The following is a 15,427-nucleotide window of genomic DNA, read 5'->3' on the forward strand; positions in this document are numbered from 1 at the left end:
GTTTGTAAGTTGTACAGTGACCAGGGTACAAACTTTATTGGAGCCAAAAATGAGCTCAAAGAGTCTCTTAAACAATATGACACAGATGCCTTAGAAGCATTCCTTGCCAATAAACAGTGTTAGTTTGTCTTCAGTGCCCCATCTGCTAGCCACGCCGGAGGTGTGTGGGAACGACAGATTCGAACCATCCACAATGTTTTCAATGCCACCATTGCTCAATGCCAAGGCAGGCTGGATGACAGCTCTCTAAGAACTCTATTCTATGAGGCGATGTTTATCGTTAATGGCCGACCACTGAGCGTCGATGGAATCAATGATCCTAAATCTCCTGAACCTCTAACTCCAAATCACCTGATAGTGATGAAATCAAAGGTTGCACTGCCTTCACCATGAAAGTTCGCGAAAGAAGACTTATATGCAAGTTAACGGTGGCGCAGAGTCCAGTATCTCACTGAGCAGTTTTGGAGTAGATGGAAAAGTGGCACGTACCACATCGAAATCTTAAAGTCAATGACATAGTCATTATCAAAGAAGAGATGCTTCACAGAAATCAGTGGCAACTGGCTCGAGTGGTTGAAGCATCAGAAGAAGATGATGGTTTGGTCCACACAGTCAAGCTTCAAGTTGGTGATCGAAGCTTAACAAAGAAGCAGGGAACAGCACACAAACCTCACATAGTTGAGCGACCTGTTCAAAAGCTTGTAGTTCTATTAGAAAATAACTAATTGATGTTTCAATCAATACTGTCACACCAGGCGTATTTTAGCGAAGGTTTATTGATGATGTATTTGAAATTGTGTTGTTCTTGTAGTAATGTGCATATGTTAAAGCTGGAAATCATGTATAGAATGTTGTTTATAATACATGATTTGGTGGGAGCGTAAAGGTCCAGTTTTGTTTATTGATCTAAGCCTGAGCAGCTACACGTAGTTTCCAGTACAGGGCTCTGTTGCTTAGTTAGCGGCAAGCTGCACTTCCAGCTCAGACCAGTTTTTGTGGTAATGTAAAAATTACTGCACCCATCAAGGCTCTCTCTATTTCTTCCTTGGTCCGGGGGACTGCTACAGCTGTTGAAGCTGAAGGTTTCCCGAAGAAATTTTTCTGCTGTTTTCTGACCAGCACATGGATTGTTCCCAAGATTGTTTGTGTCTCGGCATTTCCTGCTTCCTGTTGATGTCTGCTTAGTGCCCGTGGTCGGCTTTGATGACCCCCACCGTGAAACCTGAGGCCGCTGCGTCGGATTTCTCGACTTGCTGAAGCCCGTGCTCCAGCTCCTGCTCCAGCTCCAGCTCCTGCCAGGATTGGCCTGGTGAGTGACAGATCGCTTTTGAATGACACTTTTGATCTTCGGGACTTTTTCGGTTCCCGTGATCTGGATTTCCTGTGTGTGACTGAGACGTAGCTGAGTGGTGGCGAGTCCAGTGCTCTGTCTGAACTTCTACCAGTGGATTGCTGCTATTTTAACTCGCCACGGACGTCAGGCGGAGGTGGAGGCACAGCGGCTATTTACAAAAAGGATGACAAATGTAAGCAGTGTTTTCTGAAGCCTTCATTCTCCAGCTTCGAACTTACCTCGCTTGAGGTGAGTCACACAAAACCGGTTTTCTGCGCCTCATCTATCGCCTCCCGAAATACAACAAGAACTTCATAAACGACTTCTCTGATTTTCCAGCTGGGATTATGCCCAACTATGATCATGTTCTTTGATCATTTATTTATGATCAAATTAAAAAATATTTTCCCAAAAGTTTACATAATGAATGAAATACGACACAAAAGCAAATGTACTATGTACTAACTCATATCACCATCAATGAAAATAAGTTGGGGGTTTCTTATTATTATTTTACAATAATTTCAGTTCAAAGTAATTCAGTGAGTGCTGTCAGGGAACATGTTAACTATCAGAAAGGAGCAGTTAACAGGAAATTAGCCCACTTTAAAGTCCAGAAAGAGTAATTTATCATTTTTATAATATAATTCCATCCAAAATACTTTGAAACATATGCTGTTGGGTAAATATCATGGTATGCTAACTATATTTAAAAAATAAACTGGGTTGCACCAGCTACCTTGACCTCAAAACTTTTTTCTGAAGATTAGTATCTATAAGTTGCTGCACATTCAGGACATAGATGTTGCAACACAGATTGCTCATTGCCATTCATTAACTAAAATACACACACACACACACACACACACACACACTTTCTGTTTTATATGCTAGTGAGCTTATTTTTTAAACATTAGCTGTGAAGCAATTTAAACACACATGACTTTAGCCTGTACAAATACAACTGACTTGACTTTAGTAAAATACATAGTACACGTACATAATACATGTACATAATACATGTACATAATACATAAAACGAATGTTACAGACAGCTTAGAGCAAAGAGATATAGGTGCGTTTTGTGCAGATTATTTTCGATACCTATCGTTTAATGTTAATTTTCAACATTTTCAAACTTGTGCTAGCACCGTCTCTTTGCCTAATATTGACATGCTTCCAGTTTTCAGGCTTTTAGTGCCTTTTCATGCTTTATTACATGAAATGGATGGTGTTAGGGAGAAATATTTTCATGTATGTTTTTTTTTTTTTTTTGCCTGTCCTGTTTGGCTCTTTTGCCATCAGAATTGTTGTCTAAAGGCAAAGAAAGATCCCCAACGGATTTACTTTACCAAATTGACCATTTTGCAGGGATAAAGGAAAGTGGAATCAGCCATTCCACAACTTGTTGCCAAAAGATGTAAATAGTTCAGGGCCTGTGTGTATATATGAACAACACAGTTTCATACAGGAGAAACCTTCTTGGCTCTGGGTGTGATAACAGTGTTCTCTGCAATAAGAAAGAGAGACTTTACTGTGTCGGTTAAAGCTGATATCAGCATGACAATAAAACATCCCTGATAACAACTGAGGTAAGGTGTTTTCTCACACGGGGCACTCTGTCAAGTGAGATCTCTCACTGTAAGCCAATGACTGTTGCCACGTGGAAAGACTATCAGGAGAACAAATCAGGGAGTGCCAATTCTTAACCACGGCTCTTTCCCTGTGTCATTCTTTCAACCAATCAGACAGATGCACATTCTCATGTAAATCTTTCTATAACTGCTAAGATAGTTTACTCTTTTGGAAGTTGACTGCTTGCAGACTGTAGTTTTCTGAACAGAAGAGATCCATGTATGTGCTGATTTTTGATCATCCAATGCTTTAATAAATACACCAAAAGATGAAGCGTTTTGACTGCAGGTTCCTAAAAGTGGATAAATGATCATGATAACAATGGTGATAGCAAGACAATATAAAAGACTTTAAAATATAAGAACAAAAAAACAAATGCATAATTTTGCCAGTTAATTTTTATTTAACCTTTAGCAAACAGCCAAAACCCAGAAAGTGCCCAGATTAAGCTTGTAGTGCAGAGAATATTCCATTTATGACACCATTAGCTCATTATTACAGGAAATACTCAAGTTAACATGTCTCCTCTGAAGTCTGCAGCCTCTCCCGTGAGACTGACAAAGAAAGCAGCTTTATTTCTTGCTTTCTTTGACCAGTTGTTCCACTTCCTTCATGAAGCGCAGGCAGAGCTCATCCTGCCAGGGCAGAGCAACACACTGAACCGCCACAGGTAGACCCTCACCACCAGTCACTGCCTGAACACAAAAACACACTCCTGTCACTTAATGCTCAGCAGCTGAACGCACCACAGTCTCCTTCATCCACCTACTGTAATAAAAAGAAACTCTATAAATATTGGAGCCGCAATAGACTGATCTGGTTCAGTTCTTGGTTCTGTGTAAAGTCATGTTAAGTACATAGAATTGAAGTGAATGTCCAGAGTAATACATCACATTTTTAAATAACATTCCACAGAAAAAAAATTGCATTTCTTAATTTAGCTATTACAAGATAAAACTGATACTAAGGGAAAAATTAGATTCAAGCAAGTAATGTTTATTATTACTTCAACATGCACAGATGAGTAATAGGGAACATCAAACGATGAGCTCTACATAGCCCGAGACAGATGTGCTACAGCAGCTGATTGAAACCACATTAAAGTACACTGACGCACATTCACAAGTATACAAAAAAAAAATGTATCTGTATTTTAGACTTTACATCAGGGGCTCCTGACTTGTTGTTGCTGCATGAAAAGCTAGCCTGACACTGAGTCTATGACACCAGATTTACTAAACAGGGCAAAAGAGCACAATCCCCAAATAGTGCGGATAGGCGTTTAGCTAGAAAAAAAAAAAAAAAGGTTTTGCAGAGTTCACGTGAAAGTTATGTACAGGTCCGTCTCAAAAAATTTGCATATTGTGATATTCATATATGTCATATTTGATCCGACCAATAACAAAAAAGTGTTTTTAATACAAAAAAGTCTACCTTCAAATAATTATGTTCAGTTATGCACTCAATACTTGGTCGGGAATCCTTTTGCATAGATGACTGCTTCAATGCGGCGTGGCATGAGGCAATCAGCCTGTGACACTGTTGAGGTGTTATGGAGGCTCAGGATGCTTCGATAGCGGCCTTAAGCTCATCCAGAGTGTTGGCTCTTGCGTCTCTCAACTTTCTCTTCACAATATCCCACAGATTCTCTATGGGGTTCAGGTCAGGAGAGAGAGTTGGCAGGCCAATTGAGCACAGTAATACCATAGTCAGTAAACCATTTACCAGTGGTTTTGGCACTGTGAGCAGGTGCCAGGTTGTGCTGAAAAATGAAAAAACTTCAGGCATTTCCCTCGCCCCAGTCTTCCTCCAGACTCTGGCACCTTGCTTTCCGAATGACATGCAAAAGTTGCTTTCATCCAAAAAAACAAAAAACAAAAAAAAACAAAACAGTACTTTGGACCACTGAGCAACAGTCCAGTGCTGCTTCTCTGTAGCCCAGGTCAGGCACTTCTGACGCTGTTTCTGGTTCAAAAGTGGCTTGACCTGGAGAATGCGGCACCTGTAGCCCATTTCCTGCACACGCCTGTACACGGTGGCTCTGGATGTTTCTACTCCAGACTCAGTCCACTGCTTCCGCAGGTCCCCCAAGGTCTGGAATTGGTCCTTCTCCACAATCTTCCTCACCTCTTCTCGTTGTGTAGCGTTTTCTGCCACACTTTTTCCTTCCCACAGACTTCCCACTGAGGTGCCTCGATACAGCACTCTGGGAACAGCCTATTCGTTCAGGAATGTCTTTCTGTGTCTTACCCTCTTGCTTGAGGGAATGATGTCCAGAATGATGGCCTTCTGGACAGCAGTCAGGTCGGCAGTCTTACCCATGATTGCGGTTTTGAGTAATGAACCAGGCTGGGAGTTTTTAAAAGCCTCAGGAATCTTTTGCAGGTGTTTAGAGTTAATTCAGATGATTAGGTTAATAGCTCGTTTAGAGAACCTTTTCATGATATGCTAATTTTTTGAGATAGGAATTTTGGGTTTTCATGAGCTGTATGCCAAAATCATCAATATAAAAACAAAAGGCTTGAACTACTTCAGTTGTGTGTAATGAATCTAAAATATATGAAAGTCTAATGTTTATCAGTACATTACAGAAAATAATGAACTTTATCACAATATGCTAATTTTTTGAGTAGGACCTGTATGTGTACGCGTGTACATCTGTGATCTCACGTATTGTCAAAGTGCATGCAGCTGAATATGTGTAGATCCACCAGTAATAAGTAATGGTGTTTGAGCACAGCTGATGTGCTGAAAACCGTGTGCTGTTTACAATCCTGGAATTATAACTGTTTCAAAATGTATTTGTTAAATTTTATCAACATAAATACATTGTTTAGTATGATGTCCATCAAAGGTCTGATTCTTCTGAGGATCAGTGCTGTCCTCCTCCCTGTTTCTCCATTTTTTGGCCGCTTCTCTTTGAACCCTATTGCACAGGCTGTGAAACTGAAGACCTGAAAGCAGTTTTGTTGCCGCTGGCATTGTGTGACTCGTTTAGCTTGAAGGTTACAAGTCACCTCTGACTTCATTGAATAAATTTAGCATTGAGTGCAATTTTCCCTCAATTTTTCACGTGTCTGAGTGAACACGCAAACTCCTTGAGCGGTCCCTTGGACCACTGTGAGCAACAGCAGACGTGTGCACTGTGGTCACACCAGCATCGAATCCATCCAAGTTACATGGTTTATTAAAATAATCCAATTACAACGTTTACATTTATGTTAGACTACTTTTAATTAAGTGCTTTAGCCCACTTACAATGACAATGTTAAAAAAAAAAAATCTAATCATTGACCTGTGTAGTATGTTAACACTATTGGAAGTAAAAATAACTTGAACTCCAATTTCAAAAACACAACTTTCTTTTTTTTTTTTTTTTTTTTATAAAGCTCTGACTTGTATTATGAGTCTGTGGTCTGTGAGAGAGTCCTGTAACTCTGTCTGCAAAATACAGTAAATAATGACCAATGCTGGGCAATTAATTATATAGTAATAGGGCGATCGTGGCTCAAAGAGTTGGCAGTTCGTCTTGTAATCGGAAGGTTGCTGGTTTGAGCCAGCAACCTTGGACAGTCTCGGCCATTGTGTCCTTGGGCAAGACACTTCACCTACCGCCTACTGGTGTTGGCCAGAGGGGCCGACGGCGCAATATGGCAGCCTCGCCTCGGTCAGTCTGCCCCAGGGCAGCTGTGGCTACAAGCTGCCCTGGGGCAGTAAATGTAAACAGGAAGAAAACCAAACATTGCAGATATTTTTATCATAACTCTGGTTTTACGTGGCCGATCAACACAATTTAAAAACTGATATAAAGTCCACACTTTTTCCGTCAATTGCTCCGTCTGTCCTGCTCACATCTCCAATGGTTGTACATGTTGTCATTAACATGGCTTCACTCCACATCAGCCGCTTTGCCAGCTAAAAGACCGGTGTCGCACATAAGGACGCTGCCATAGCCTGTCAACCACGTTGATTAGCTGCGTATATACGAATATGAATCGCATCATTGGCTGGACTACGGGATAAGGTGGCATCGTTCTGATCCCATACGGGAGCATCCAGTCACTCACTGACTAACACTGCAAAACAGAATTGTTAAAGTATTCATTTTAATTTCAATTCAGGTTAGAATTATTTTGTGCGCAACGCAGATTTTCTGTGCGCAGAGATCGTGCCAGCAGTGCGCAATTGAGCACGTGCGCAGCTTAGAGGGAACATTAATTGAGTGGTTTGGTAGTCAGTTCCTTGGAATGGTTAGTCTGCTTGCCAATCGATCTTGCTTATCGGTTGCACTTGCACATGAGATACAATCAGTTGATTTCAATTCATATGCTGCAGGGCGAAAATAGTGACACAGTCAGTTTAAATTGCAGAAAAGAACGAGCGTTAAGTTACAGTGAAAACCTCCAGAACAGAAACAACTGCAACAGTTTTTAATCTACTGCACAATATTTTGAAGGCATTTATCTGCTATAAAAAGACAGGCCAGGAAAATCTGATTCACATTCTCTGTATTTTATCCTCAGTTACTTTGACACAAAGGCATCTGCTGTGATGCTTTTTTTTATACAAATATAACAATAGGGATATGTACTGATGAATGATCAGAATTATAATATTTCTGGAGATCTGAGTTAAAACTGAATCGACTGGAGTCAAAATCAATACGCAGCACTAATTTTATGGAGAAATACGAATGTAATGTAATGAGTTGTGTAACAAATTGGCTTCACCTGGGAATAATTAAGTAATGTACTGGATGGCCTGGCCTGACACAACGTGTTAGTAAATCTGGCTCTATGTTCTCACTCAGTCTTATCTCACTGGTACATGTTGCCTACCTCTTTGAAGAGTTTGTCCCACATGTCCTGATAACAGCCCTTATAGTGCTTGAGTTCCTCCTCATCCTTTTTGGTCACTGTGGAAACAGTGACTACACCCGCAGGAAAGGTAAGGAGATTGTAGAGTATCGTGTAGCTAACAGCAGCTGAAGGTGTAGAAAACAAAAATAAAGAAACATAAACACCATTCTTAGCCTTTAAAAATGTTGTTGAATGTTGATGTTTAAAGTGTTCACATTTTAAACATCTTTAAAGTCCTTAGATTACAGTATTTTAAAAACAAAGTAATAGATACAGAAACTAAGTTGTCTGTCATACTGAATGAATCATACTTGAAAGTTTGCCACAGTATAAGAAGTTGTAGGCTGGTCCAGTCACAGGACACAGCAGCACGTCAATGTTGCAGCTCCTCCAATGTGCTATTGTCTCTTGAATGTAGTCCTAAAGAAAACACAGGAAATCTCAATTTCTCCTTCAGACTTTCATACGTGACCATGCATCATCAGCTGACAGTACCTCAACAGCAGCATGTTGCTTCCACAGCTCTGGAACAGATCTAAGAATGAAGCAGAATGTTTGGATACAATTCCTAGCACATGGAAATGTAACAAAGAAACTGAGATTCAAGCACAAATGAAGAATTTCAAGGATACTTTCTCACCCAACTCCACAAAGAGCATCAAAGTTGGCAGAAACACGAGGAAACTGCCAAAAAAAATCAGCATCATTATAAATGTTTTATCAGACTGAACTGTGAAGTTAACTGTTAAACCAAGGACTCACCACGGGTTTGAGCAAGAATGAAATGGTTTTCTTCAACCACTTGGGAAAGCCATAAGGAAAAACCTGAGGCTCCAGACAAGGGTCCACAGGTCCCCCTTCCCTAAAATGAAAGAGATCATTGGCACAGGAGAAAACAGTCTGTTCAGAGACACTGAACTGAGAATTACTGTAATGGTTTCAAAAAGAACCACAACCCCATGTTGCTCGTAAAGACAATGGCAGCATGGTGATGTTTAGTGGTTAGAACTAAAAAGAAACAAAATCTCTAAATGTTAAATGATTTAAGTTTAGAAAACAAATGGTACTAACTGACTTATTAAATGGAACAACTCACAGTTTTTGTAGCAGGGTGGTAGCTCCATCTGCAAATACACCCTTTATCAAAAGCTCAGGGATAGTTTGATCCATCTTCAGTGGACAGTAAGGGACGAGCTAAAGACACAAATATCAACACTGAGGACCTATGACTCATATCACATACGTGGCTTGACAGTGATCATAGTGTGTGTGGTGACGTCTTACTGTGTGTCCTGCTTGCTCTAGCAGAGCTTTGACCTCTCTGACGCCTCGGGCCATGCTTGGAGATGGATGCGTGTAGCCATCGCTTTCCAAATAACCGATCCTTAGAGGTCTGGAGCTTCTGTATATCTAAGGGTCAATCTTTTTTACTTCCTCAGTCCATTAAACATAATCAGTTTGCAAAGGTTAAGATTACAGCCTGTAAAGTTAATTCTGTATCTCAGGACATTAATAACAGGTGAGGTAAGAGTAATATAAAGTGAAGCGTTAGGACAACTATGTATCCGCTTAATTTGTAGTTTTTAACCAAAAGAATAATCATTAACAGATTATATGAACCTCACAGTACAGGACACACCTCCATGTTAAAAGGTAATGGTGGAACAGTGGGGTCCAAAGAAAACATGTGGTCACAAAGAAGTGCCTGCATGCACAGAGCCAGGCTGTCCACATCTCTTGCCATGGGTCCAGGAGATGACGGCACTAGTTTCATACGAAATATAAAGCAGTGACTCAAATATTTGAGACAGTTTGTGTCTGTGAAATATTGCTATACAGTGGTTATGTAACTACATTTACTTTATATGTAAAGTACATATGTTTCTTACCCGACTTTTGCCCTCGATAAATTGGACGAAGGCCCTGTAAACTAATCATTACACAAAAGTGTTAACAAAGACAAGAGTTTAACTCAGTGTAACTCAATGTATAATAAATTTCCAGGAAACTGACTGAATGAGACCCACCTGAGCCGACCTGCAGTTGGTTTGAAACCACAGATTCCACAGAAGGATGCAGGAATACGGATACTGCCACCTATATCAGTGCCTATACCAAGCAGAGAGCCCCCTCCCCCGATGAGAGCCCCCTCCCCACCAGATGAACCTCCAGAGGTCTTCTGGGGGTTATGAGGGTTCACAGTCTGCCCGAAGATAGGATTACTGCAGTCATAGCTGTCAACAGACAGTTAATGAGTCTTTGCATATTATTTTCATTCATATTTTCATTATTTGCACATTTGGAATGGACAAAGGCAACTTAACACATGCACTCAGTTTTAAATGTGCTGTAGATTTTTATGTGAGTAACTGATAAAAGATGTACTTTAAAAGAGCTTGAGGCAAGTTGGTTCTCACAAAGGGAATAGCTCCTTGTTTCTTCAGGACTTGAACAAGCACACTGTCCTTTTCAGCGGGCTGGTCCAGGTTAATGACCACACCACAAGAACAGTCATGATTCTAGTGTTGGATTAAAACAAAGATGATAATGTTACATCAAATACCTGAGCTATGATGCTCGAGAATACTGTACCATACTTATAAATACTGATGGGAAATACTTTAACTGTAACTGAAATTTGCATTGCATAACCTTTGTAATACCTTAAATGTAATATTTTCTTTGATGCTAACTGGAACTCCGTACAAGAGACCATCCTTGTTGGAGCCAACAGTTGTCAGCTGGTCCAAACTCTCCAGCAAAATTTCAGTGCAGCAGTTCAGCTTTTTGTTTACAGCCAGAGTCTGTTGAAAGGAAACAAGCACAGACAGATTGAGATTAACTTATTCACCTAAAGGGATTTTAATCTTTGTAAAATATTAAACTCTTGTTGGAAACACAAACATTACTTGACACATCAGTCTGTGTTGCTTATATGAATATTTTTATCCAGTGTGTCTAAACTTTAACTGTAATAAGACAATTCTGTGTAAAAAGAACTAAAAAGCAGTGAGTTGTAAGTAGGAGTAATGTCAAAAATAAACAACATTAAGAAAAGTCTGAGTAATTTAAATGATTACTTGTTTAAAAAATGACTTTTGCTGTATTTGATCTATTATGAAAGATTTGTGTCATGCTGGATATTGAACCTTTTCCATGTAAGAGTAAAGCACATCCTCGGGGCGCAGTAAACCTTCGTTCAGCTGCTGTGTCAGCTCAGTCAGGGAGAGCGTCAGGATGAAAGCAGAGTCAGTTGTCGGATGCTAGGAGACACAGACCCACACAGAATCATTATGTTATTATTTCTTTTAAAGGCTGCAACAAAGAGACGGAACCACATCCATGTACAGATTCAGGATTCTTCCTTCCACTTTTTTTTTTTTACAAACTTTCTCAAACACAGCAATGAGTTCACTGCACTTAAACGGTTTGCACAGTCATAACTTTCATTTTCATGCTCAAGCATGGAGACATTGCAAAGTGCCAGTATTTTGGTATTTAATAACTACACCTCTGCCAGGTTAAACTAAAAGCAGATCATTAGCTGAGATTATCGATAAAGAGAAACTAGAAAAATCCCCAAAGCTCTGAACTCTCACCGACTGTTTGTACCGGAGCACCGCCTGCTCTGCCCGCTGCAAGCTCTCGTCTCTCCTGTTTCTGGCTCTCTTGATCTTTTCCTCTGCCTGTCGGAGGCTGTTGATCTTTTTCATCCGCACAACCAGGTATCCCCCAATGCAGGCAACACCAGTGAGCAGAGCCGCTGTCCAGTTGTCCATCTTCACTCTCTTAATAAACAGTTCAGTGTTCTGCGTGGCTTTCGTCTTTGCCCTGTGGCTGCAAGATGCAAAAATCCAAGCGGACCTAACAGTCAGATGTTTAAACACGACGACAGGCTTGTCTTGTTTTAGGCGTGGCCGTGTTGTGTACCGTAGCTTCCCTAATCTACATGCACAGCAACATGTCCTTTCATTTTAATAATAAGCCACATTCCAAAATGTAAAATCTAATTAGTTCTCAGAATGTAAATAAATTATGCAAAATCTCTGCCTTAAAGAAAAGTACAGCTTACTTAAGATTGCTGAGTTAGAGCAACTTATTCATTGTGAGTACACAGCAGTAAGAATAGCTTGATTTTTCTGAGTGAGAAATACTAAATGTTAACTGACATAAACATTTATTGTTCAGCAAAATTAAAAAATAGTTTGTGGTAACTTACGTTTTAACATTTTGCTTATGTGACCAAGTGGTCGGCGGAGTTATAAAAGAATAATAAAATGACAACGCTATAGGGGAATTTCACCCCCAGGAAATATATATTTAAGAAAAATAGATAAAAGGAATAAAGAGAGGCCGCACAGATTCAAGGATGCACACCGAGGCAGATTGGCTCCAATATTAAAACTGTTTTATTTATAACAAAAATAAATAAAATATTAGAAAATCAAATGTAGCGTCGTGTTGACAGTGTCCTAAAACTTTAGGACACTGTCAACAACGACGCACCACAAGAAGAAAATCACTACAGCCCACCCGGTGCTGTACAAAAGAAAGTGCGAAAATGACCCACCACCTGAGGTCTCAGGGCCACTGGCACGTCCTCCGTTCACCGAAATAAAACACAGAAATACGTTAAAAGAATAAAAGGACACCGAGCCTCCGGGCTCGCTACAGATCATAAAAAACTAAAACCAACTTTAATTAAAGAAATCACGCGCGCGCGCGCACACAATACTGGAAGGCGTACGCCCCACGAGTCAACTACAACTCCAGCAACAATCCAGAATAAAATAAAATAAAACCAGGCGAACCAGAAAAAGGTAAGCCTACAGTTTCACGACGAGACAAGACAAGACAGCAGGCTCCACCGAGGAGGAGCCCTCACAACAGCAGCTGGGAAGGCGTTTCACTCTTCCGATTAAGGTCGGGCAGTTTGCCAGGGAGATGTGAAGGCAGCAATCAAACCCTATAACAACAGATGAATATAACCTTAACCTCCGGTAATTGTGAATGCTAATAAAAGTAGTAGGACCGGAGGCGCTATACTCTCACTGGTGGAGATAACTGGAGCACTTCTCTCCGCAACGCCGGAATAAAACAAACTGCCGCGCTGTAGCTGTCATATGATCTACTCGCTTGCTGATCAATCCGTTGTGGTGTGCCAGCATTGGCTGCTGCTTTTTGCCAAACGGATGGGAGGAATAAACCAGGAGAACACCGGCTTTGTCATGGTCCTGGGTCGGTGACCCAGCGCTTTGAGTTTATGATTATTATTTTCTAGTTTATTCTGTTTTTGTATTAGTTCGTGGGGTTTGGTTGTTGAAGGAAAAAATGTCCATCCCGGTTTTCCCTCCAAGGCACGAGCGATAAGCAGAGTTCTGTCCTTTCCTTCTAAGATTCCTAATTATTCAAAGTAACACTCAGGTATGCCATTCAGCGTGTTAGTACGAGCTCGGGAGCAGCTTGGGAGAACAAGAAAACAGACTGCTTTAGGTTGCCTTCCCAATCGACTCAAAGGTTTATTTAGTACATAACAGCTTATATAGAGGAAAAAAAGGTTCGTGTGTCAGCAAGTTCTCAGTTCAAACCGGTACAGACCAAATAAGGAAACGTCTTCCTGCCTTGTGAGCAAAGAAGTATCCTTTGTGTAGTTTATCAGTTCAGCTATAATTTATGATCATCCCAGCAAAATACACTCCTAGACATAGAATACAGAGTTCTTTCATTAGTGAATTCTGAAACAAACCACCTGGCCTTTAACGAGCCTTTTTCTAAGAGATAAAGAAGGGAGGATGGGAGTAAGGAAGTGGTCTCGTCTCTGTGGTGTTTTCGACCTTGGGGTACCAGCCTGTGAGTCTTACACATCAATTCTTGGGTCAGAGAGAAAGAGAAAAACAACTATTAAATGGGCCTTATTGAGTAACTCTTTTCTGTATAATATCACAATAAAACAATACCCTGTAAATGCTACCGTGGTATCAAAATATCACAACAGTTGTCGTGTTTCTTTTCCCTACCTGTGTCTCCCTCTGTGCTCTGTACAGGTCCCCGAGTTTTGTGTTGTAAAACAGTCTGTGTGTGTCCTGTTTTACTTTGTAGGGCTGTGTCTCGTTATGCCCATTAGTTCCAGCTGTGTCCCCTCCTGTGTGCCGTTTCCTGATTACCTGGTGTGTGTATTTATATTTTGTGTCTGCCTGTGCTTCTCGTCGTGTCGTCTGTGTTTCTCTGTGAATCTCCTGTGTAGTCTACATTGTTCCATGTTTCTTCGTGTCTTTCTGCTCCTCGCTCTATGTCCTCCATTTCGTATTAGTTTTCCCAGTTTAGGTTTATGTTCGGTTCTGCCCACACCTTGGTTTTGTGCACTGTAAATAAAACCCACTTGCACCTCCGCCATTGTCTGCTATTGGATCCTCCTTTCTCACCCTCCACACGACTGCCGCCCCAGCCGTGACAGGCTTAACTTTATATGGACTGGCGCCACCCTGCAATCAATATGCAGGTGGGTTCCCAATTAACCTAGTGGCGCAGCCGAGAGCAAGCGCAGTAGAGCGAGCGAGGGAGAGAGAGAAAAAGAAAGGCGAGTAGCCCATCCGGCTACACTTACAAATTAAATGCAACTAAATCCCATTAAATTTGTATCACTGTTGACTTAAAAGATTTCTTGTCCAACAACACAATAAACAATATAAAAGTGTATGTAAATATGAATACAAAATAATAATGAAAAACACTTCTTGTAAAGCGTTAAATCAGCGTAACGATTATTTTTAAACGCAAAAAATTGATCAGCCAACATACTGGAAACTGTTCTCCTGAACAACAAACCACCACTACTGCAGCTGGTGTTATTTAATGTTTTCAATGTTTTCAAATCAACATTTCATATTTTTTATTTTATATATGTATCTGTTATTTAAACTTTAATAACTTCACAACGAATAAAAGCCTTGGATGTAATCCTTTTGAAACTACGTTCACATAACTTTGTATTGCAATTTACATTAATGATATTGGCTGTTGAAGCTAAAGGTTTCCCGAAGGAATTTTTCTGCTGTTTTCTGACCAGCGCATGGATTGTTCCCAAGATCGTTTGTGTCTCGGCATTTTCTGGATCCTGTTGATGTCTGCTTGATGTCTGTGTAAAAGGTTAACATCTGTGTTTAAGTTGAAATGTGTGGCTGGTAAATCTGGATTACACTAATAGTTAAAAAGTTAAGAGATAAAAAGGCTTATGGGGATGTTAGTTCAGTTTATGTCTTCATACAAGGAAAAAAGGGAACCCCCCAGTTATAATTTGGTCTTTGTTATATCGTTCAGTGTTAAATCAGTATTTTCTAATTACACTTTACATCTTCCATGGCATTACCTAAAAAATACCACTAGGTGGCGCATAGCGGCCGGGAGGAGCGTAAACCCCCCTGGGAGGCAAATCTGCAGAATAAATCCTGCAGTTGAAACGTAAACAAGTTCATGATCTGTGCCTCTTTATTTCAATATACAGGTGGGTTACTAGTCCTCAAAATGACTAATAGGTAACACAGTAGAAGAAATAAGACTGTTGTGAACTCGTGAATGAAAGTATACCGTTATAAGCTGCAGG

The 15,427-nt window shown here is 40.4% G+C and overlaps 1 protein-coding gene across 1 annotated transcript; it reads right to left on the reverse strand.

Moving 5' to 3' along the window:
* Positions 1–3,232: 3,232 nt before the first annotated feature.
* LOC147300965 (vitamin D3 hydroxylase-associated protein-like) lies at positions 3,233–13,960 on the reverse strand. Its single transcript, XM_086281805.1, has 16 exons — positions 13,845–13,960; positions 11,427–11,664; positions 10,977–11,090; positions 10,491–10,631; positions 10,213–10,346; positions 9,855–10,061; positions 9,717–9,757; positions 9,467–9,591; positions 9,112–9,237; positions 8,924–9,021; positions 8,590–8,689; positions 8,468–8,511; positions 8,323–8,362; positions 8,139–8,247; positions 7,807–7,952; positions 3,233–3,663 (listed from the first exon to the last, which is right to left on the reverse strand). The coding sequence occupies exons 2-16, from the start codon at positions 11,604–11,606 to the stop codon at positions 3,541–3,543; spliced, it is 1,728 nt and encodes a 575-aa protein (XP_086137931.1). The 5' UTR covers positions 11,607–11,664; positions 13,845–13,960; the 3' UTR covers positions 3,233–3,540.
* Positions 13,961–15,427: the final 1,467 nt, after the last annotated feature.

Source organism: Aulonocara sp. 'chitande type north' Nkhata Bay, linkage group LG23, assembly GCF_057382095.1.
Source record: "Aulonocara sp. 'chitande type north' Nkhata Bay isolate Kocher_YH1m ecotype deep benthic linkage group LG23, A_spYH_male_GT1.1, whole genome shotgun sequence".
NCBI classification, from domain to species: domain Eukaryota; kingdom Metazoa; phylum Chordata; class Actinopteri; order Cichliformes; family Cichlidae; genus Aulonocara; species Aulonocara sp. 'chitande type north' Nkhata Bay.

Excerpts from the sequence above, each read along its gene's own strand:
- LOC147300965 (XM_086281805.1), bottom strand. The coding sequence starts at position 11,606 with ATGGACAACTGGACAGCGGCTCTGCTCACTGGTGTTGCCTGCATTGGG. Across the intron at positions 10,062-10,212 it reads TTGCCTCAAGCTCTTTTAAA|CTATGACTGCAGTAATCCTA; the intron begins GTACATCTTTTA and ends GTCTGTTGACAG. Across the intron at positions 8,512-8,589 it reads CATTCTTGCTCAAACCCGTG|TTTCCTCGTGTTTCTGCCAA; the intron begins GTGAGTCCTTGG and ends TTTTTTTGGCAG.